At 47.7% G+C, this 23,115-nt stretch overlaps 3 protein-coding genes across 4 annotated transcripts in view; 2 read left to right on the top strand and 1 right to left on the bottom strand.

Annotated features, from left to right (window-relative positions):
• Positions 1 to 1,551: 1,551 nt before the first annotated feature.
• Positions 1,552 to 7,407, top strand: LOC112882618 (phosphatidylinositol 4-phosphate 5-kinase 6-like). The gene is made up of 8 exons (XM_025947708.1): positions 1,552 to 3,078; positions 3,444 to 3,608; positions 3,710 to 3,875; positions 3,975 to 4,091; positions 4,205 to 4,398; positions 4,509 to 4,615; positions 4,725 to 4,809; positions 5,404 to 7,407. The coding sequence occupies exons 1-8, from the start codon at positions 1,865 to 1,867 to the stop codon at positions 5,690 to 5,692; spliced, it is 2,337 nt and encodes a 778-aa protein (XP_025803493.1). The 5' UTR covers positions 1,552 to 1,864; the 3' UTR covers positions 5,693 to 7,407.
• A 1,828-nt stretch (positions 7,408 to 9,235) lies between these two features.
• Positions 9,236 to 11,164, bottom strand: LOC112879690 (aspartyl protease 25). Its single transcript, XM_025944055.1, has one exon. It carries the CDS (start codon positions 10,929 to 10,931, stop codon positions 9,585 to 9,587), a length of 1,347 nt encoding a protein of 448 aa, XP_025799840.1. The 5' UTR covers positions 10,932 to 11,164; the 3' UTR covers positions 9,236 to 9,584.
• Positions 11,165 to 15,633: 4,469 nt separating this feature from the next.
• The window catches only part of LOC112879687 (ferredoxin-dependent glutamate synthase, chloroplastic), a 29,937-nt gene continuing 22,455 nt past the window's right edge, over positions 15,634 to 23,115 (top strand). The window contains exons 1-12 of one of the 2 annotated variants that reach the window (XM_025944052.1): positions 15,634 to 16,325; positions 17,047 to 17,359; positions 17,837 to 18,279; positions 18,422 to 18,553; positions 18,710 to 18,808; positions 18,891 to 18,961; positions 19,540 to 19,636; positions 20,477 to 20,569; positions 20,661 to 20,806; positions 21,364 to 21,523; positions 22,085 to 22,195; positions 22,287 to 22,502. In XM_025944052.1, the coding sequence (XP_025799837.1) occupies positions 16,083 to 16,325; positions 17,047 to 17,359; positions 17,837 to 18,279; positions 18,422 to 18,553; positions 18,710 to 18,808; positions 18,891 to 18,961; positions 19,540 to 19,636; positions 20,477 to 20,569; positions 20,661 to 20,806; positions 21,364 to 21,523; positions 22,085 to 22,195; positions 22,287 to 22,502 (2,124 nt within the window). In that variant the 5' untranslated portion in view covers positions 15,634 to 16,082. The remainder of the gene's footprint in view (positions 16,326 to 17,046; positions 17,360 to 17,836; positions 18,280 to 18,421; positions 18,554 to 18,709; positions 18,809 to 18,890; positions 18,962 to 19,539; positions 19,637 to 20,476; positions 20,570 to 20,660; positions 20,807 to 21,363; positions 21,524 to 22,084; positions 22,196 to 22,286; positions 22,503 to 23,115) is intronic. The other variant, XR_003226143.1, reaches the window with a different exon arrangement.

The following is a 23,115-nucleotide window of genomic DNA, read 5'->3' as shown; positions in this document are numbered from 1 at the left end:
AGGGGCACAAGATTGTATCCACATAAAGCAAGAATTAGAAGCCTGTCATTAGTGGCATTGCCCTTTAACTACCCAGCTGGCCGGTTAGACCTGAAAGATTAGGACCAAGCTAAAGCTATAGCATCACACACAAGTGGCAGCTGCTCAAGGCACCTGCAAGCTGCAATTCGCTATGCACCTGGAAGAACACATGCGGGTCCGGCAGGTGTGCAAAGATACAGTGACAAGACACCGAACCAGGCCCAGTTGGAAGCTACTATGGCGTAGGAAGGGTAGGAGGAGTAGGCTGCTGGTAAAATGGTGAAGCTTCTGCCGTTCCGGCGGCAGATGCTTGCTCGGTTACTGTTGAGGACCTGGGGCTCCTAGCCGGCCTAGGAGAAAGACTCGGAGCCCGCCACCTCGCAGACAGACAGGCCTCCTAAATTAAGCCACGAAATGGTTAACTAGTTGCTTGGTGCTGCTAATTAAGCATAGGGACAGCGTTAGAACCCAAATCTCTAGCCTTTTGACGGTGTAATTGAAAGGACAGGCACCGGCACAAACAGATTAAAAAAACCACCCCAGGTAAGTCGATAACCACAACCACGCATGCTCCAACATCAAAACTGTGAAAGAAGAGGGGGCAAAAAAAAACCTTCATCCGGATAACAGCAATGAGCATTTCTAAATATCAGGCATCGATTTTGGAAAGTTGGCACCATAAAAGTTTTTTCCACAGGCTATTCAATAAGTTCTTAAACTTGTCCACAATTTTTGGGATCTAGGTCAAAAGAATTCTGGCACTTATCAACTGTAAAAGCCTTGCAAAAGGGAGTACTATTAACTAGACATAAGTGTAGCAATCATGTACTAGTAAATGATGGTATTTTTTAGTGAGTGTGCACACAACCTCATACATTTGAAGAAAAATCCGAATAGGGATTCACAAAAGCTCAATAAAAAGTTTTCAAACTTCTGGATAGAATATTTGGATCTTGCAAACATTCAATTGACATGTGCCAGCTTTCAAACCATATATTTTGCCTTTCCCATACAAAATTTGAGTTTCAACCATATGCGCTACATTTGACAACGACCCTTTCTAAATGTACAAGTGACACCACCAAAGCATCCAACAACACAACTCAAATGTGCGCTGATATGAGAGAAGGCTAGCGACAAATGCAGATGGAGTGAAGCTTTCCAGCAACCATAAGTGGAGAGACTCCTAGTGTTGGGAAAATTGGATTCTATGAGTCGTAATGTCTCGAGTGAAACACGTCGGGGGTGTACGTACATAGATGACAATGCATTCACTATGTATATGACGATCACGTGAGACTCAACATTGATCAGTGGACAATAAAATAGAGAAAGATAGAAAATTTAACCTTCCTGGAGAGTTTGAAATTTATTTGAATTTACAGATTCTGAACTTTCGGAAATATGATTTAAGTCTCACAAGAGATAGGTAAAAGAGATAAAGAGAGAGAAAAAGAAAGAAGCAAACTACCCGGGACTGCCTTCATCTTCCCCAAGACCCCCACACCCCCCACACCCCTCTCCATTTCTTTGTTTCCCCACCTCCTGCCCGTCCCCAAAACACATTTCTTTCCTTCCTTGCTTTCCTACCTTCTCGCTCGCTTGCGTGTCCCCGTCCCATTAACCCTCTCCTTCCCCCAACAATGCCGCCGTGGAGGCAGCGTGCGCGCGGCCTCCGGCGGTGCTAGATCCGCGGCCAAGCAGAGCGACGCGCGCCGAGCCAAGGTACCGAGCGGCGGCGAAGAAGAAGAAGAAGAAGAAGAAGAAGAAGAAGAAGAAGAAGAAGAAGAAGAAGAAGAAAAGGACGAGGAGGCGTGGCCGCCGCGACAGGCGGGGGCGTCCAATGCACGAGCACACCCGCGTCAGGGCCTGGGAGGCGACCGTGCGCAAGGTGCAGCATCCCCAGCCCGTGGGCCGGCGCCGGGTGTCCCCGATGTCGGCCGCGGAGGACTCCGAGACGGCGTCCTCCTCGGCGTCGTCCTCTTCGGGCGGCGGCGACGACGGCGAGCACGTGCACGGGTACGTGGAGCGCGGCCTCCCCAACGGCGACTTCTACACGGGCCAGTGGCGCGGCGGCGCGCCGCATGGGGCGGGGAAGTACCTGTGGACGGACGGGTGCATGTACGAGGGGGAGTGGCGGCACGGCAAGGCCACTGGCCGGGGCAAGTTCTCCTGGCCGTCGGGCGCCACCTACGAGGGCGAGTTCAAGGACGGGTTCATGGACGGCTCCGGCACCTACACCGGCGCCGCCGGGGACACCTACAGGGGGTCCTGGTCCATGAACCTCAAGCACGGCAACGGCACGAAGAGATACGCCAACGGCGACCAGTACGACGGCGATTGGCGCGCGGGGCTGCAGGACGGCACCGGCCGCTACACCTGGCGGAACGGCACCGAGTACACGGGGCAGTGGCGCGCGGGGCTCATCCACGGCCGCGGCGCGCTCGTCTGGTCCAACGGCAACCGCTACGACGGCGGGTGGGAGGACGGCTGCCCGCGCGGCCAGGGAACCTTCCGCTGGGCCGACGGCAGCGTCTACGTTGGCTACTGGACGCGCGACAGCCCCACCGGCATTGTCCAGCAGAAGGGAGTCTACTACCCGTCCCCGGCGGCGTCCTCCCCGACGGCGCGCGATCCCCGCGACGTGTTCGCGAGAGACCTGCCGGCCTTTATGGGCACCAGCTCCAACTCGGCGTCGCCGCGCAAGGCACGGACGTCGTCGGTGAACAGGACGACCAACGGGCGGGCGAGCTCGGTGTCCGGGCTGAGCAACAGCTCCGGCGGCGACGGGAAGTACGACAAGATTTGCATTTGGGAGTCTGACGGCGACATCACGTGCGACATTGTGGACGGGCCTGCCTTGGGGGACGAGGCGGTGTCCGTGCGGAGGAGCTTCAGGACGGACGGCGGTGGTGACGACCGGGTGTTGCTGCCGTCCTCGCCGGCGCCGCACATCACCCAGTGGGTGCCTCCGCGGGAGGCGAAGCGGCAAGGGGAGACCATCGCCAAAGGTCACAAGCACTACGAGCTCATGCTAAACTTGCAGCTCGGGATCAGGTGCGTGGAGTTCGTTTGCCTTCAATGTCTGAAACTTTCTGGTTGGGCAGCTGTGGGATTTGAGCATGCTACTTTGACATCGCATAATGGCAGAATTCACATTGAATCTTGTTGATGCCTTTGCTGATTGACAAGTTCTAGTTTGGGAAAATCGACATCTGAATCAACAGAAGAGTTTGATTCAGGTTGTGAAGTAGTTCAGAAGTAAATTTCTAGGTGGCTAATCTGATTTTTTTTAAGGCCTCACCCTTCTGTCTGAATTTTTTCACCAATAAGACGTTATGCAGTGCAATTGTTTGTCATTCACGTTTCTTGATAGTTGATTGAATTCATTGTCTTGCCTCAACATTCATATCTGGATACAGGCACGCAGTGGGGAAGCAAGGCCCAATTGTGCTTGATCTGAAATCGTCGGCTTTTGACCCAAAGGAAAAAGTATGGACAAAGTTCCCTCCTGAAGGCTCAAAATACACCCCTCCACACAATTCTTGTGACTTCAGATGGAAGGATTACTGCCCACAGGTGTTCCGGTTGGTCTTCACTCCCTCGATAAAGATATATGATCATTATGTAACATGTTCCTGTTTCATCATGATCATCAGCGGACCATTTGTTCTGAACTGAATTGCAGGACACTGCGCAAGCTGTTCAAGGTGGATGCTGCTGATTATATGTTATCCCTATGTGGAAATGAGGCTCTCCGGGAGCTTTCATCTCCTGGTAAGAGCGGAAGCTTTTTCTACCTCACAAACGATGATCGGTACATGATAAAGACAATGAAGAAATCTGAAGTGAAGGTCCGTCCTTTGTTGCTCCCTTTGTCTATATGTTTCTGAAGCTTCATAGTAAGGCTAGAAGTTTCAACCTGAATACAAAATCACTTGTTCACATTGCAGATGCTTCTGAAGATGCTCCCAGCTTATTACAATCATGTCCGGGCATTTGAAAATACTCTAGTAACCAAATTTTTTGGTCTACATTGTGTCAAGTTAGCTGGAGCAAATCAGAAGAAGGTTAGAGATGAATGCGGCTGTACAGTTCCTCTCCATCCTTAACTCTTTGATAGTACTGTTTGCCAACAACCATAACTAATGCACTGACTGTTTGCTTTTGGGCCAAAACCCAGGTCCGTTTTGTCATAATGGGAAATCTATTCTGCTCAGAATATCCTATTCATAGGCGTTTTGATCTGAAAGGCTCATCTCTTGGCCGCACAACTGATAAGCCACATACAGAGATCGATCAGTATACAACTCTGAAAGACCTGGATCTGAACTTCATCTTTAGACTGAAGAAGCAATGGTTTCAAGAGTTCCAAAGGTGCTCATACTTTATCTCGTATTCTTCATATGGTGTCTTATTAATGCTTTTAGAAATCATGGCAATTTTTGTCCATCGTATCAATAAAGATGTTACATATGTTGAAGCAGGCAAGTAGACAGGGATTGCGAATTCCTTGAGCAGGAGAAAATTATGGATTACAGTCTTCTGGTTGGCGTACATTTCATAGATAACAGAGAGAAGCTTCTGACTGAAGGTTGGTTAGAAAATTCTAAACACCTTACCAGTTTTGTTATTAAAGAAATCACCTTAGCAATTTCATATCATGGTAATTTATATCTTACAACACAATTTGTTGGTTGAAGGCTCCATTGACTATGAAATCAACAATATACTGGCAACTCGTCTTTCAAGAGGAAATGCGGATCAGTTTATTGCTGATCCAAACAGGTAAAACAGACATTTAATTGCATTTAGCTGTTCTGTTTTATACTTATGAGGTACTGTTGTACTGGAATGCGACCTACAATCGGAATAATTTATGACGTCTATCCTGTCACAATCTTTATGTCATATTTGGTAGTAGGATCTGTACCAGCAATCTTCTTGTTTAAGCAGCATTTCAACTCTAATGAAAATAGTTTGCCCTTACATTTTTTTTGTGAACATACCTAATGAAATAATTATTGTCACAACCTTGAGAAGTGAGACAGAATAATTGAAGATGTAAGCTGCAATTATTCCTCTGCAGCCTATTCAAAATCTAGAATGCGTCCACTTAGTTCATGCCCACCATGACTTCTCACAACACTAAGGCAGCTATGCTATGACCCTATGCCCCTATTAGTTCCTTTCTGTTCATGCATCTCAGCTGTCTTTGACTTGGTTCTGTGTGCTATACAGAATCCGAATATCCTACATACTTGAACAAAAAAATGTTATGATACACAGGATAAGTAGTAATTTACTATGAAACATCCCTTCTGATTCATTTTTATTTCACTTTGTACTTGAAATCAACTTCTGAATATTGTGAATTAACAGGTGTCCTAAAATCAAACTTGGGGCAAACATGCGTTCAAGAGCTGAACTCACTGCTCGGAAGAGTGATTGTGAACTGCAGCTAATTGGAGAGCCAACTGGAGAGTACTACGATGTTATATTGTATTTTGGAATCATAGACATACTTCAAGATTACGATATCAGCAAGAAGCTTGAGCATGCATATAAGTCTTTCCAGTATGACGCAACTTCAATATCAGCAGTGGACCCAAAGCAGTATTCTAGACGTTTTAGGGATTTCATATACAAAGCTTTTCAAGAAGATGGATAGACAGCTGAAAACACGTTGCAACTTTAGAGCTCCTGCAGCCTCAAGGTGCAATGAACTTTCAAATGTCAAAAGCAAGCTCAAACCAGGCACGATGCAGCAGGTTATCCACACTCAAAAGGATGACTGGAGCGTCAGTGGAAGCCACTGGGTGGCAGAGTTGCTCGAAAAGCCGTTATCATTGTCTTCCAGAAATCATCCGGCGCTCACGTATATACATTTAGGCATATACATACATATATATTGCTCACTAATATTTTGTAGGGTAGGAGATGTTAACTTATTGATTCAGCTTACAGATAGAAAAATTGTAACACAAGCGCGCAAGCCAGTCCGGAGATGTACATGTTTTTACCCGAGGTTAGCATGTATCAGGTCAGGTACAATTCTTTTGTTACTGTCTTGATTGGTACCTCTCAACTTATCCATAGGAAACCCTTGGAGCTCACTGTAATGTACAGAGTTTTTGGTGACATAGCAGTGATAACTCAGTTTTGTTCTTTTTTCTGGAATTGAATGATCATGTTTTGGATATTTACTAACTTCCAATGATGCAACACCAAGATGGGGCCATGGATGGACTTAGTGGCTGCTGAGGCATCAGCATTTGGTGTGCTTTAGAGTCACCCTGTGATGATGGCTTGTATGCATTGAGCCAGGACACAGACGGAGCAATGTTTCGCATTTTGTGTAACTTGCTTCCCCGCAATGACATGGACATATTCTCCAGCCAGGCGTCTAACCTGCACATTACCCTCCTAAAATTTAGCAAGTGGGAAGTTTTGTATGGCAAATTGGTAACCTGAATGCAAGCCACCAGGTCACTGTCCATTGCTCATGTTTGCTGGATGCTGATGCCTGATGCCATAGGAGGATTGCATTGGCAGGTCTGGATATGCATGTCAGTCACCCTGCGCCTTTCAGTCAGTCACGCACAAGAACCTGGATGTCATCTTCTGCTCCTTCCAAAGCAATGATTGGTTAACCGTAGGTCTGGTGAATGAAGCTAGCACTTGAAGAAACTTTGCAGATGACGTGGATCCAAGTTCTTGGAAGGAGCCCTCTTCGCCGGTCAGCTTTCAAAAACCAATTTTTGCTGGTGAAAACAACACCGCAAAGTTGCACTGCAGAATGCTTGCAGCTGATGATGCCAATCCCAGATGACCTAGTACGTTTGGTCTCTGACTTTTTGTTCTTTAATTAGCTCCTGATCTTGTGATGTTGCAGCATGACAGCCCCTGCATATCCTATAACAGCCAGAGGCAGTATAAAACTAGGGCAGGAGCTGAAAAAGATCAGACAGTTGTGTCCCCCATTTTTTGTGGGTGTCGTTGGGGAGTTGTGGCCGGCAACTATCAACACCGAACCTTCTCCTGGACGCAGGAGCGCATCCCATTGGTCGCCGGTGATCCTGTCAGCGAAAATTTAAACGGCAAAGCTCGAGAAAGCAGCTGGTGGTATGAGCAAACATAAAGAGGCATCCGATGAGCCAGGCAGCCAGCGTGGCATTGCAAAAAAATAATGTGGAGAGAAAAAGACTTGGCATTTCTTTAGGGACAAGATATGGGCACGGTAGTGCATGTTGATCTGTACTGTATGTATCATAGATGTATGCCTGAAAGAATCTGCAATCATTGTAATATGTTGCGTGCATGTTCTCTACAATATCGTGTACATGCGTGGCAACAATATTATCGGTAGTACCTGTCGGTTCCATTTTTTTTTTTGTCAGGATCATTTCATTCATTTATCTTCTACAGAAAAAATGTGAAATCAGAAGAAAAAAAAAGAACCTGAAGTTGTTTTTTTTTGTACGTTTTAGTTTGCTACTACAGCTGGCTGGTACTACTACCATCTTAGCTGCCTGCCTCACATCTGTCAGCAGCGCCGCGAGTCGAGGCTCCTGCCTAACGATGGCCACAAAAGGCAAGCCGGGCAAGAAAGAGCACGGCGCCGGAAAATGGTGTGGCTCAGAGCCCCAAATCCCCAGATAAATGGAAGCTGTCTTCATCTCTCAAGTCTCAAAACAAATCAACAGCCCAGGATGATCTGATCCCTTCAGATGAGCAGTGCAGCAGCGTCTCCCTTTGCTTTGCAATGCAATGTTTCTATGCAATTTTGGCATGAAATTCCTACGAGATCTCTGCGTCCCAAACATGTCGATGGCATACCGGGTGATCCATGAGGGAGACCGTGGCTACCCAACGCTGGCCCAGAGTTTGGACTACGGGGTACGGTCGTAAAGCGACATTGTACCTTCCGTATCGCCGCTGCCTTCCTCGCCGGCCTTTAACTTTTTGACCGTGTCCTCCTGCGTTCACCCATGGCCGGCGGTGCGTTGGTACTGAAGCTACCGCCAGCTTTCTTCACCCCCGAGGTTAAAAAATGGTGGCGCCGAGCTCGTCGTCGAGGACGACAAAGTTGCCGGTATCACTCCAGTGCTCGGACTCCGGCAGCAAAGCCGGTCGGGAGACGAGTCCGGCCGCTTTGCGACTCGCAGCAGCAGGTGAATTTGAACTTTGAAAGCCAGGCGGTGCTGCATGGGTGAAAGCTACGCTCAAAGACGATGCCCAATGCAGGGCAATGATTGGAAGCTGAACTCTTTTCCCACTGGATGGAAGAGGAACTCTCACGGTCCGATCGAGCTTCAAAGTTTGTGACGAGCTCGTGCTGGTTTGCTTGTGGGACACCGGACATGCAGAGTCACTGCGCCGTAAGCGTGCAGAAACGAACAAGGGGGCGCGACAAGCGGATACAACACTGCAGTCTGCAGTAGGGACAGGAGGAAACAGATTTTGTATGCAGATCTAGGGAATCGACAAAAGGATAAACAGAGTGAAATGAACAGGACCGAGGCTGCCAAGTTCAGGTTTTGCGACTCCTTAGTAGGTGCCTTAAAAAGTTGAAATCGTATTGGCTGGCATGCGTCCCAGTACAACTATGCAGAGATAATGGGCCGATCCAACTTCGTTAATTCAAACTTTCCAGCCCAACTCGTGTTATCTGACTTGGAGCCAGAAAGCCCATTCCCCAGCCTTTCGCTTATCCCCCAGCCGGACATTTTTTTAAACAAAACCCATCAGCTCAGCCAAAAACATCTCACAGCATCCCCATCGCTTGCTTCACGGTTTACTAGAAGTGTTATAAGAAGTTAGGCACAAGGGTGTAATAGTGGGGAAATTTAAGTGCGGATACACTACTCGATCTAGAAAATTTCTTTTGATTTCACAAAAGACCAAAACAAAATTTCTAATTTAGCTATGAGAGGATTAATTCTCAATAACTCAGCTGTCCAAACGGAATAAAAAAAAGATTTACGATTTAAAAGAAAAATATATTTTAAGATTGGAACCTAAAAAATCACCTAGTATCCTACGGTTCCCACGCTGGGAGCATCTCCGCTCACGTGGGTTGTGAAGCCGCAGACAGCCCACAGCACGGGGATACCGACTGCTTGACTGTTGTTGCGTTAAGTTCGTGCCGTTCGATGCTATCCGCACGAATCTCCGGTAGTGGAAGGTGAGTAAAGAAATCCACCATCGCCAATTCACGTACAAATACTCGGATGGATGATGGTTGATGAGGCAACGAAAGGCCTAGCTCAGCTGGATTACTCCGGCCCATAATTAACAAATACGAACGCGGCCCGGCATAGATCACACACTACATGCACTTCAGAGTTCTTCAGAGCCCACTGGAGCCCAACTAAGTCATATAGCTATCACGGAATCAACCCGGGGAAATCTGAACCGAGGAACGAGACACCCTGACGGAGACGCTCACTAGACTAAAAAAGAATTGGAAACCAACAAAGATGACACGGCGAAGATGATGATCAATCGCGCAGCAGGCAAGGCATGCACCCGCGCGGAGGCCTGGCCAGCCATAGAAGAATCTAGGCGGCGGTGCAGCGCTCACGCGCGAAGCCGACGCGTCCGTTGGGCACGTCGAAGAGGACGCGGTGGTTCTGCTGCTGCATGCTGGCGATGACATTGAGCACCGTGTTCACGCCGTCGGGCGCCGCCGCCATCGCCAGGCAGCTGGTGGTCCCGTACGTGCTGTGGATCACCACGTTCTCCTCCGGCAGCGTCACCTGCATCCCGTCGAACAGCAGCGTCACGGCCGGCCACTTCACCGCGGGGTCGCTGAAGCACGTGTCGAACCCGCCCAGCGACGACACGGGCGCGCCCACGCGGCGCCGGACCTCGTCGCGCACCGCCGCGTACGCCGGCGCCACCAGTCGGGTGAACATCGTGCCGGAGTCCAGCACGGTGCCGGCGCCGGTCGCCGGGTCGAAAGCCAGCGCGGCCGCCGGGATGGGCACCACCTTCCTGCCCACGCGGATGCCGGTCATGTTCACGTAGTAGAGCGACGACCGGTGCGGGTTCGCCAGCAGCGGCGTCGTCTTGATGCGCTGCGGCTGGCCCTTGCGCCCGAGCCGCAGCGTGCCGGAGAAGTTGAGGGACTTGAAGCTCGGGAGGCAGTACGAGAAGGTGGCCTCGTACATGTCTTTGGTCTGGGACAGGAAGGACAGCGGCCCGCGGCCGAGCCCGAGGAGCCCCTGCGGCGGCGCGGCCGTGCCGGTGGCCCGCTGCAGGCAGCCGAAGGTGTAGGCCTTGACGACGTCGTTGGCGACGGCGAGGGAGTCCTGGGACAGCGCCGCCACCAGCGAGGAGTCCGCGTAGGTGAGGCTGAAGCCGCAGGCCTTGCTGTTGAGCGGGCACGCCGCGTTGGGCGCCTGCGCGCACAGCGGCGACCCGCAGGGCACCGGGCGGTACGAGGTGGAGGCGGCCGGGTTGAAGGGCGTGGAGGTGGGGCAGCCCGCGCAGCCGGCGCAGGGGATCCACGCGGCGTCGTTGCTGGTGTCCACGGCGAGCAGGAGCTGCTGCGCCGGCGTGCCGAGGCGGGCGCGCACCACGTAAGTGGGCGTCTGCAGCAGCTGCCGCCCCGACGCGATGGGCGCGTACGCGCGGCCCCGGACGGCGAGCGAGTCGAGGTACAGCAGCCGCGACGCGTCGCGCGCCGCCTGGTCCGCGAGGAACCCCGCCCACGACGGGGACGCGGCCTCGGGCCCCAGCGGCGAGCACGGACCGAACGCGTGCGACACCTGCAGCGTGGCCCCCGAGTCCGGCGGCGTCGCCGGGCACGACGACGACGACGACGAGTGCGACGCCGCCGCGCCGGCCGCGAGCAGCAGCAGCAGCACGGGCAGCATCCTCATACCCATCTTGCAGCCGCGCATCGTTCAACACCGAGCACCACGATTGCAAAGCCTTGGAGCGCGGCAGATGACGAGGTGAGGCGGTGGCGTGACGCCGGCGGTGGGTTGAGCTCTATATAGCCGCGGAGCAGCACGCGAGCCGTGACGCAAAACAACACGGGCAGATCAGAGCAGGCCGGCGCCATGGCGCGCCCGTGAGGTCCTCCGTGGACGTATCGTGCCGTACTGGCCAGGCTAGGCGCGGTGGCTCATTCCTGGCAGCGCCCGCGATCCTGCACGGCCCGCCGGGGACCAAGCTGCGGCAGCTCGTGAGCGCGGCCTGTCGCTTCGGCCAGCGGACGCGCTCCACGTGTGCCCTCCGCGTCGGCTGCAATTTTACTGCTTTTACAGTGGCTCGTCACAGACCCACAGGAGGCTTGTCTTGGCACGGCGGCGCCCACGTGGCGTGTACGGTGGCTGCAGGATCAGTGGGTGGACCTGGCTCATAGACCGTGCAGGCTCTTGCCGCCTTGCGAGGAGAGCGTCGAGCATTCGAGGAGATGGATCGGCCGGTGCGTGGACATGGTGGACTCTGTTTGACATTCCGTTCCGTACGAGGGAGGTGCCGAATCGATACTTTGGGACAGAGTTGGATCCGCGCCGTGATGATTTGCCGAGAGCACAAAAAGCCCACAAGGTTGTTGGACACGCCCACCGGCCTGCGCCGCGACACGGGCCCATCGGCCTGCAGGTAGGCCACGCCGCCACCCGGGGCAAGCCGACAACGGCGGCGGCGAGGCGGTGTGCCGGCAGCCGGTATCGCCGATGCTGGAGATGAAGAGATGATGTGCCTGTGAGCTTTTTTTTTTTACGAATAACGCAACCTTGAGACGAGTGTGTTTCTATTGATAAATTAGAAAAAATATAAAAATTCTATTGATAAAGTAGAGAAAAATATAAAATTACGTTCCTAGAGGGCATAGGCATAGGCATGTGCCCGTGAGCTTTGACGTGTGCATGCGATGCGGGTGCAGCAGGCAAGGAGCGGTCATGTGAAAAGCTGGCGCCGTGGCTTCAGCGGCGGAGTTGGCTACGTCACCTTTCACCGGATGCTTCTTGGGCCTGGGGTCGGGCGATGTCCTCTTGCGGGTGTACCGGGCATCTCGCCAGAGTTGCTCCCGTGTCGCTTAGCGTGTACCCGCGTGCACGCCAATACGCCATGGCCCTCGGGATTTCGGAGGGGGGAGGTCGGCCACCGGCGCACCGTGCATCGGATCCAAAGCAGGCCGACACAGTTACCGCCTTGCCCCTTCCTTGCACATTGCAAGTGGCAAGCCCATACGGCCGTGCCTTGCGACCAACTTCTGTTTCCGCGTCGCAAATCTCGTGCTAACGGGCCGGCTGCTGTGCTCGAGGGGAACAAATTTAGAACGTCCGGTGGCCGCGGCCTGCGATTGAGTACCAAGCTGGGCCCGACGCATATGGAAGGAAGGGTTGTGCGGGCCGTGGGCGCGGGCTGTGGTAGGCCGAATACACTCAACGGCGTGGGCCGATAGGCGAGCCAATTTGTAATAATCGTATGATTTTCATGTGAACAGAGAGAGGAGAGAGAGAATACGACGGCTCCAACTCCGATCTGAGCTGACGTCGCAGAATCTTCACCCTACGACGTGCTCCCAGCTCCCAGCTCCGGTGCACACCATAGTGTAGTGTCATGGACCACCCGGCCTCCCGAATCGGCCGCTCCGTGCCCACCGGCTTTCGGATGTCGCGAGTCCTGCCGGCTGAAGGAGCAGCGGAGGCACGGGGCTTCAGTTTCAGGCACCCGTGCTGCCTCACCTTCAGCACGCTGCCACTCTGTTTCGATCTTTCAGGCTGTTAATTGGATTGGCGCAATGACCCAGTAGATCTCAGCCGAAGGATTTATATAGTCTTGAGTACATGAGATCGTTACAATCCTGAACGTATCAGGCAAGGAAAGGAGGCGCAGCTTCTATGATTACGTCCAGGGTTGTTACCAAAGTTAGGACTATACCCTACCATCTATATTGAGTACATACTATGTTTAACAGGCAACCCCGTGTCCCCATCTTCCCTTCTCCTCTGTTTCCGGACAAACCAAGCTGTCTTGCCATGGGTTGGAACACTACTGATGGATTGATTGGAACAGTATACACTGCTCTGTTTCGCCATGGATTATTCTGGGCCTCTCTCTCTCGGCAGGTGTATAAATATCACCACTTCCGAGATCCAAGTCATGCGGTATTGGCTACATACATCGCCTTAATCAGCAGAAAAGGATCAGGACAACGGAGCATGCAATTGGAGTATCAAGATCTTCTTTTCCTTCGCCTCAAGTGTCCGAGCTCTGAAGAATTTGACAGACCAGTCTCCCAGGCCCCAGCTTGAATTTTGTCGATTCAGATTAGTACAAAGTAGGCTCCGATTATAGCTGCAGGGGCAGCCCAATCGTACGTCCAACACGCTGGGAGAAGAACACATCAGAAATGTTCAAAGCTACGAATGCCCAACTCGGGACCATAGCTCACATATCACTTAGGTCAGCAATGGATGACACAGCGATTGGAACTGAAGGCTTTTGACATTTGTACCATGTGAACTGTGTACACACTACTAGTGCAGTAGATTGTAGTTTCCCATTCTCTTCCAGGTTATAGGTCTGAAATGACTAGAAATAAGTGGAGAAATCAACAGCTCAAGATGCCAACAGTTGTCACACCCAAGTGATGACGTTGCCGCTTGTCGCTTGATATGTAGGGAACCCATTCCCGAAGAGCCCAAGCTTCTTCCGTCTTCTGTTCTTCACCACCTACTAACCTTTCCAACAGGTTGCACGTCGCAACAAGCATCCGATCTCACAGCTACTTCAGTACATTTACCACGCAAATAATTCTAAAGGCAACACGCCAACACCTCCGGATTCTGATGCGAGCAGAGTCCACCGAACAACCGGACATGACAGAATATTCAGAAGGCAAAGGCGAGTCAGCTTTCTTCTTCTCCTCCCATTTGTTTCCCCTCTTTAAATTTTCAGCCGTGATATAGTAAATAAATGCAACGCTAACTCAGCTCCAAAGTCTCCAACACACGCTATCCCTCAAAATTGTCGCGAAAAATGCTCAGAATAAAACGCTGCATAAATCTTCAGTTAATAATATTTTCCTAGAACGACTTGTTTTTGTTTTTTTTCATGGAGGGAGCAGGAGTAAATATTTAACTAAAATGACATACGTGATCTGGGCTTGGTGGCTGATTGAGATACGTAACAGCCATGTTATTTTTATCGTGCGGATTTAGATTCCGTGTCCGAACCACGTGTGAACTTATGTCACAATGCGAAAGATTCTCCCAAGCAGCGGCTGTGAAGTATTACTGTAGCATGCATATCTCCTATCTCGTCCAACCTCTCAGATTTTTATCAGATCAAATAAAACAAAATTCTTTGAATGGCTAAAATATGTCAACTCCAAAGATAGTTTTTGGCTTTAATGTCCTTTTCTTAAATTGGCATAGGCCGGTGATTCACAAGAAAACCATAAAATGAGTTGGTGTACGACGTACACCGCTTGTTTTACTTGGTCACCAACCTAATTCAACTCGTACCTGATTCCTCTTCCTAAATTATTAGTCGTTTTATCTTTTCTAGATTCATAAATTTTATTATGTATATAGAACGTAACGTATATCTGAATGCATAGAAAAACTATATACCTAGAAAGACTAAAAGGACTAATAACCTGGAACTCATGAAGTAAGATGAGGCTACATCTTTATGTTCCGACAAAAAATGATTCTTTCGTTGCCATGAACCATGCATCTCCATTATCGAGATTCCGAAATTGCCGTGAAGAGAGCTTAGAAAACGTGTGATTGGGTGGCGGACAGGCTTAGAAAGTGAACAGTGACAAGTGGCACAAGAATACAAGGCGCTGGAAGAATAGTTTGGGCGATGGAATCTTAACTAGAACGTCCAGGGAGAAGCCGCTGCTAGACGAGACTTTGCATCTTAGGAGGTCGCTGTGACTGAAATGAGCACCTAAAAGTTCTCCTTGCTTGGTCAGCAATGATAAGCTAAGCCTACCAATCAATTGTCACGCAAAAGGGGGATTGCCAGCCAATTACACATGCACACTTCCCTTTTGGCTCTTAAATTTGGATCACCAGAAGCATGCGTTACCCTCACAGTCACATTTGTTAGAAAAAAAATGTAATACACGAGCAACATGAGGAGAATAAGCTTGAAAGAATCCACCTCTGAATCACATTGGTGGTTTCAAACCAAGGTAAGTAAATAAACCGTCATCCTAATAATTGAATAGTTGATGCATGCCTCTTTCACCTCTAGTCCGACGCTTACACGCATCGTGCAGTTGTGAAGATTTTCAATTGCAGGCAATCAAAGAATAGGGGAATTGTTCTCTTTTTGTTTCTATACTGGTGAGGTGAGGGACCCTTTTTTCCCCCCGTTTTTTTAGAGGAGTGCTATACGTTGAGCTAGTACTGGTCGTAGGCTGGTAGCCTCAAAAATACTAGCCAAGCAAAACCCCAAAACCCCGGTCAAAATCCCTGCCACCTATGCTTGCTGCCCCCCGAGCCGGGGCCCCACCGAAAGCCAAAGCCCAAAAGGCCAACCCCTTCCTTTTAAATCCACACAAATCCAAAGCGCGAGTCCACCGCCGCCTCCCCCTTCCCGTTCATCATCCGCTCCATCCGGTTCGATCCCCCCACCCCCGGCGTGCTCTGCTGTGCGCCTGTGCCTGTGCGTCCCCCCGTGCGCCCGAGAGGCGGGGCGAGCGGTAGCCGAAGAAAGCGAAGCCCTCCTCGTCGTCGCGTTGCTCGTCTATAACTACTCCTCCCTCCCCACTCCGCTCCGCGTCCATCCATCCCTCGCCTCTCGCCCTATCCTGTTCGCCCCCCTCTCCTCCTCTCCACACGATCCCCTCCGTTGTCGGCTTCCGCGGCCGCGGGCGGGGCCGCGGCCACCACACCCACCGCCTCCCGCTCGTGCTATATCACACGCCGCGCCCGACGCGTGGTGTGCGTTCGCCGATCGGTTTTAGTTTAGGCGGAGGAGGGTGGTGTGTGTGCTAGCGTTGTGCGGGCGGACGCGCCGCCGGACCGGATCGCGCTTCGCGTCGCCGCCCCGAGTCAAGGGCCAGGGCGACGAGGGCCATGGCCACGCTCCCGCGCGCGGCGCCGACCACGGCGGCCGCAGCGCTCCTCCCGCTGCCCCGCGCCGCGCCGACGCTGCTGCTCGCGGGGAGGGCCGCCGCCGCGCGGCGCTCCAGGCTGCGGGCGCGGGGGGCGTCCGCGGCGGCCAGGCCGAGCTGGATCGTCGCCTCCTCCGCCCGCGCCGTCCTCGGCGGCGTCGCCCGACGGGAGGCTCCGCCCGCGCCGCAGAAGCCCACGCAGCAGGTACGGATGGATATATGCGCGACGATCGGAATTGGTTATTGGTCTCGTGACTCTCGTCGTTACTCGTGACGTGTGTGTGTGAGGTGGAGGGACTGGGAGCGCGTGTTTTTGCGGTTTTGCGGGTTCTGGATTGTTCAGTTTCGTCTATGTAAATCATCGACGATTGCATGTTTCGATGGCTTAAGATTTTTGGAATAGTTGTACCAATCGCCGATTGTGCTGGGCGATTGGGGAAAGCAGGAACAGTAGCGCAGGCATTTGACGAGTCCAATTTGTTTTGCCCGTATCCTGATTGCCGCATTTTGATAAGGTTATATGTGTTGAAGCAGTAGTTGCTTGCAACTGCAGGTTTTTTTAATCCGTTGTTGATCGTCATGCACCGCAACTTGTCGCTTTTGATCTGTTCCTTTCATGGACTTTTTTAAAATATAGTATAGTATAAAAAGCGAACAAAGCACCAAATGCAGGGTATTAATAAGCAACCGAGCGTTATTGGAAAGATAGGTGACAGCTGTGGTGGTAGGTACTAATCACGATCAAGTTTCCAGGAGTGTCAGTGCATAACATTGTGTAAAGTATAGGTAGAATATTTGTAATAGTGTATACTGATTCGCCTGTCCCTTCTGGAATGTGTTTGAGTAGGCTGCAACAACTACGGCATTGTAACTCAAGCACTGTATTTAATGCTGGTTAACATCAGGAATTCGTTTTCCTTTACCAGGCTGCAGATTTGAATGATATCTTATCTGAACGTGGAGCTTGTGGTGTTGGGTTCGTCGCAAACTTGAAAAATGTGCCTTCATTCAACATTGTTCGCGATGCACTTACAGCTCTTGGGTGCATGGAGCACCGTGGTGGTTGTGGAGCAGACAATGACTCTGGTGATGGGTCAGGATTGATGAGTGGCATTCCATGGGACCTGTTTGATGACTGGGCCAACAAGCAAGGACTTGCTCCCTTTGACAGAAAAAATACTGGTGTAGGCATGGTCTTCCTTCCACAAGATGAGAAATCCATGGAAGAAGCCAAAGCTGGTAATGTCCTGATGCTTTACCACAATATGCAGCTCACACAGGGGACCATTTTTTTTCTTATCTCCAATGTTGGACATTTTCTATGTTTATTTGGACCAGAGATTTCTACCAGGCATCCCCTGTCCTGTTGCAGCCTACTTCAATTGTTATGTGGAATTTTCATGCTGCCATCCTTTGCATGCCCACAAAATGTTGGGTCTTAAAATTCGAGGCCTTCTGTTGGAATGTAGTTTCTGTGGCACACTATTTTCCCTTGATACAGGAGAGCATGTGAGTTCAACAGCTATAGCATGCAAAAAGTTTAGTTGGTGTTTCTAGTGTGCTAGTTTGCCTAGCTTCATAGGAGTGTGGTTGCCGCGACAATGCTCTCCACCTTTCCTTTGGAAATTCTGTCCATATTCTTAGTAGTACTGCTTACCATAGTTGCTATTATTTCTGTTCTGCATGATCTGAAAGTGGCACCTTATCATGTTACAGCAACTGAAAAGGTTTTCACGGATGAAGGCCTTGAGGTTCTTGGCTGGAGACCTGTTCCTTTCAATGTATCTGTGGTAGGCCGTTATGCAAAAGAAACCATGCCTAATATACAACAAATATTTGTGAAAGTTGCAAAGGAAGATAATCCTGATGACATAGAGAGAGAACTATACATCTGCCGGAAGCTGATAGAGCGGGCTTCAAAATCTTCCAGCTGGGCAGATGAACTTTATTTCTGCTCTTTGTCAAGTAGAACAATTGTTTACAAAGGAATGCTTCGATCTGAGGTTCTTGGGCAATTCTATTTGGACCTTCAGAATGAACTGTATAAATCTCCTTTCGCCATTTATCATCGAAGATACAGTACAAATACAAGTCCTAGATGGCCTCTTGCTCAACCTATGAGGTTACTTGGACACAACGGAGAGATTAACACAATACAGGTTTGCTTTAACATCCTCAAATATGACCTTTTTGTTTGCCATATCTTGTTTTTAGTTCCTTCCTATGTTGCCCGCCAAATTTTTGATATTGACTTTAAATGGTACCTCCTGCGTTATTCATTGTGTTCTGTTTTCCTTTCAGGGAAACTTGAACTGGATGCGATCAAGAGAAGCCACACTACAGTCTCCTGTATGGCGAGGCCGTGAGCATGAAATTCGCCCATTTGGTGACCCTAAAGCATCTGATTCAGCTAACCTTGACAGTACTGCTGAAGTAAGAAATCACAGTATCACACTCCTTTCACTGAAATTATATTACAAAGCCTGCATTCCCCTCAGAGAAGCCTGCATGCATTTTTCTTTTTCATTCCACTTCACCTGGAATTCTGCTGCTGTTATTGTTAAGTAATCACATCCTTTCTTGCATCAGTTACTGCTAAGAAGTGGTAGAAGTCCTGCTGAAGCTCTTATGATTCTCGTCCCTGAGGCATACAAGAACCATCCAACATTATCGATAAAATACCCTGAGGTATCTTTAAGGGCATGCATGAAGTCCCTTTCATATCAACCTGCGCCAGCAATTATGTCCAATGATTTGTGTTTTTCTATAGGTAATTGACTTTTATGACTACTACAAAGGACAAATGGAGGCTTGGGATGGACCTGCTTTACTCCTGTTTAGGTAAGATATTTGTATGCCATATGGGACTGTCCCTTCTTATTTTCTTTTGTTATTTGAGTATCTGTTGTGGAGCAACGTTTTTGCTATCCACTTTGACTGAAACCTTGTTGTGTTATAGCATATTTATTCTGTGCAGCTCAAAGCAGGGAATGAAATGTAGCATAAATGGGTATTCAATTGTGAAGAGATAGATCAGGATTGATATAGTTATGTGCTGTAGTTACAGGTGGCATTGAGTAGTATCTTCTTCTTTTTTTGGATTAATAGTAATATATTCTTTAGAAGGTATTTTGAAGGTATTTTAATTGTAGCTGTTGAAACCTTCTAAGCCATGCTAGGACAGTGATGTTCCCCGTAGTAGACAAGAAATACTAGTAGATAACATAAGAATAGTCAAAGGGAAAAAAAACCATGAAAGGCATCATTGAACTGATATATAGAGTATTGAAGTTCCTTAGAATAAGAAATTTGTAGATTATAACGTTGCTTTTTTTTCCTTTATGTGCTACCTTTCCAACTGAATTATGGCCTGCAACAGAGTGGTGGTGCTTATAGTTGTTTTTGTATTTTTTATTCAGTGATGGAAGGACAGTAGGAGCAACTCTTGATAGGAATGGCCTGCGTCCAGCACGCTATTGGAGAACATCAGATGACTTCGTTTATGTTGCATCTGAGGTTGGTCCTAGCTATTTCTTTCTTCTGTACAAAATTATATGTTCAGCAACAATGTTATCAGAGAGAATTGTGTCTCTTATATAATAAAGTATCCATTTTGAAATCCTTGAATTGGAGCATTTGGTTTATCTGCCAGTAATTCATTGCAGATATACTGACACCCTTCAATACCAAATCGCAGAGTTCAGATGTCACAAGCTAAACTAAATGTAACACTAAGTAAGTATTGTGTCTCTGCTAAAGTGTAGGTCTGCCAGCTAGGCTAGGTGTGACTAGGTGAACACTATGAACTTAGTGATTTATTCCTATTTGAATGTAATGTGACGTGTGCTTGGTGTAAACTTGAAAGATCTTGCATGGCTTTGCTCTTGCCTTTTTGGCTAAAGTTTTCTTTGCATCCTAGATAATTAGCATTGGCTGAGTTTGGTTTAATGTATCAACTACCATTCAAGTTAGACATTTCCACTTGGATGGTGCAAGGATTATTAAGTTTTGATGTATAAAAACGTTTAGTGGACTAACTTCTCAGCGCACTCTCTTGTATCCATAAGTTTGTAGAGAAATGCACAGTTCTTCAGTTGTAGTAGGGAGTAATGCAATAACAGGATGACTTTTGTTTTAAAAAAACTGATTTCTTAAATAAGCTGCTTTGCAGGTCACACATTTTGACCATCTCCTGAGCAGTTGAAATGGATATGATTTGTTTTATAACTATGACATGAAAGTATGGCAATAGTTGATAAATTGAATTTTGATCACCTTCTCAAGTGTTACGTGAAATCTCAAAAGTTTCATATTGGGTTCGCACTGGTGACTAGTTTTGTCAATGATGACATACAGGTTGGTGTTATACCGATGGATGAGTCGAAGGTAGTAATGAAAGGAAGATTAGGCCCTGGAATGATGATTACTGTTGACCTACAGACTGGACAGGTTAGTATAGAAACAAAGAATCTCTAACTTTTATTGCCTTTGACTGCCGCAGAATTTTCTATGTAGATTTTAAGCCTCATGAATCATCCAGGTTCTTGAAAACACAGAAGTGAAGAAAAGTGTAGCTTCAGCAAATCCCTATGGAACTTGGTTGCAAGAACGCACACGCTCAATAAAGCCTGTGAACTTCATCCCATCAACCGTCATGGACAATGAGTCTGTTTTGAGACATCAACAGTAAGAATTCATCAACATTTGTTCCTTTGATCCTGACACCCCTTAAATTCTTTTCTTTTACTTGTCCGAGTTGTGGTTTAGTGTTCTTTGATATTTCAGAAGATACATCCAAAACAGTGTTTGTGAGTTTGGATTGCCATTGCGTTATGTCCAGTAAAATATAGCCACTTATTTAGTTGGTTTCAAGTTTTCAACATGTTAGCCTCGTGTAATACTGCCTCCATTCTACAATATTTGTCGATAGCACACCATGTGCATATACAAGGAAGTGCTAGTTTCAAGAAAAAAAAACGAAATGACCATCCATACCTCAATTAAATGCCACAATACGACATGTTTTCTTCTATGGAACTTAATTAGGGGTAATGAGTTGAAATACTGCAATAATTACACCCATGATGTCCTCAATGGACAAACATTGTGGAACGAAGGGAGTAGCTATAATATTTTTAGATTAGAAGTTGCACAACAGACAAATACCAATGGTTGTAACGGTTAGAAACATTACATGGTTACTCTAGCTGAATGTTTAATTTATACATATTGCTTTTCCCTAGGGCATTTGGCTATTCAAGTGAAGATGTGCAATTGGTGATTGAATCTATGGCTTCACAAGGAAAGGAACCAACATTTTGTATGGGCGATGACATTCCATTAGCTGTATTGTCACAAAAGCCCCACTTGCTATATGATTATTTCAAGCAGCGGTTTGCACAGGTTAGTAAATCCTTAAGAGATTTTATGGTAGTTAATTAGCTGAGCCCTTTCGAGTCTAAATTAACTGCTATATTCATTGAAATTTGTATCCTGACGCGCTCAAGTAAAAGCCTTCCCTGCTTCAGTGTGACAATGGAATTATTAAATGACGGCAACCTTTTCAACTATAGCACGGTTGGTACTTGGGAAATTACATTTTTCCCATGCACAACAAACTAAAATTTAATATTGTCACAGCAAAAATTAAATGATGAATTCTATTCCATCTTAAAATTTGGCCTGCCGTATTGTGAAATTTAATATTTCACACCAAAAATTCCACATAAAGTAAATCGTGCTGCATGCTCTTTTGTTGGTGCGGTAGCCTTGTAGGGAAAAAATAGTGATCTATTAACTTTTATTTACATTTCATTGAGCATCAGGTCTTTTAACTTTTACTTGGTCACAATGATGGCATTTTTCCATGGAATTTGGTCTCCTCATTTACAAAAAGTTGTTATCAAGATCAATGTTCTCTCAGCTTGTGCTTGTAATAGACATGATTCTCTTTTGCATGTCTAGGTTACAAATCCTGCAATTGATCCACTAAGAGAAGGGTTAGTTATGTCTCTTGAAGTTAATATTGGTAAAAGAGGCAACATCTTGGAGGTTGGCCCTGAAAATGCTGACCAGGTAAGTTTAATTAGTTTCAAATTAAGTATATTACTTGATATTTATTAGATTATTTTGGATAACATCAAAGCACTGCCATTGACTTTTTCAGGTTGCCCTATCAAGCCCTGTGCTGAATGAAGGTGAACTGGAATCACTTCTGAAAGACCCAAAATTGAAGCCCAAAGTACTCTCAATGTACTTCGATATTCGTAAAGGTTTAGATGGCTCCCTTGATAGTACAATCAAGGCTCTTTGTGAAGAAGCTGATGCTGCTGTGCGGAGTGGTTGTCAACTTCTTGTGCTTTCTGATCGTTCTGAAGCACCTGTGAGTACAGTTTTTTTTTTAACTTGTTAGGACAGTACTCGAAAGCCTTTTATCTTTTCAAATTATTGGGTATCTAAGACCTCCTTTTCTTCTGCATTTTTTATTATTCAAAATATGTTTCAAGTAGCTTTTCAGATCTTTATTCTTAAAATGTACCTGCAATCTAAATGCATGTTTAGCATTCTTTTCTCGTTCAGTTGTCTAATATGCATTGCAGCAGATTATATTCACTGTTATAGTAGTAAACAATAAAATTTGGAACAAAAGAAATGCAATCTTACTGTCCACAGATGCGCGTTAGTTTTGTGTAGTAACCATAGAAACGACAATAAAACAAAATGGATAATATAGTGTCACATATAGCTGTGTCATACCACATTTTACTTGCAATCAGATAAATAAAGAAGCTAATAGAGTATGGCTATGCATCAATATGAGATGCCTACACTCATTAATACTTATGGATGCTGTTCTCAAGTGGGCACATGTCAGACTAACTAGTCTTATTACAAACACTGAACACACACCCTGTTCACCTTAAATTGGCCCTTTGCTAATTTGGAAGCACCACTAAAAGATTCAACCTCCTCTTTGAATAATTTATTGCATCTTG

This window comes from Panicum hallii, chromosome 2 (genome assembly GCF_002211085.1).
Source record: "Panicum hallii strain FIL2 chromosome 2, PHallii_v3.1, whole genome shotgun sequence".
Lineage (NCBI taxonomy): Eukaryota > Viridiplantae > Streptophyta > Magnoliopsida > Poales > Poaceae > Panicum > Panicum hallii.
Note: the sequence above shows the minus strand (reverse complement) of the source record. Positions and strands in the feature narration are given on the sequence as shown.

Coding starts and splice junctions, on each gene's coding strand:
- LOC112882618 (XM_025947708.1), top strand. CDS start 1,865: ATGCACGAGCACACCCGCGTCAGGGCCTGGGAGGCGACCGTGCGCAAG. Junction 3,079..3,443: donor AACTTGCAGCTCGGGATCAG/GTGCGTGGAGTT, acceptor ATCTGGATACAG/GCACGCAGTGGGGAAGCAAG. Junction 4,399..4,508: donor TGGTTTCAAGAGTTCCAAAG/GTGCTCATACTT, acceptor ATGTTGAAGCAG/GCAAGTAGACAGGGATTGCG.
- LOC112879690 (XM_025944055.1), bottom strand. CDS start 10,931: ATGCGCGGCTGCAAGATGGGTATGAGGATGCTGCCCGTGCTGCTGCTG.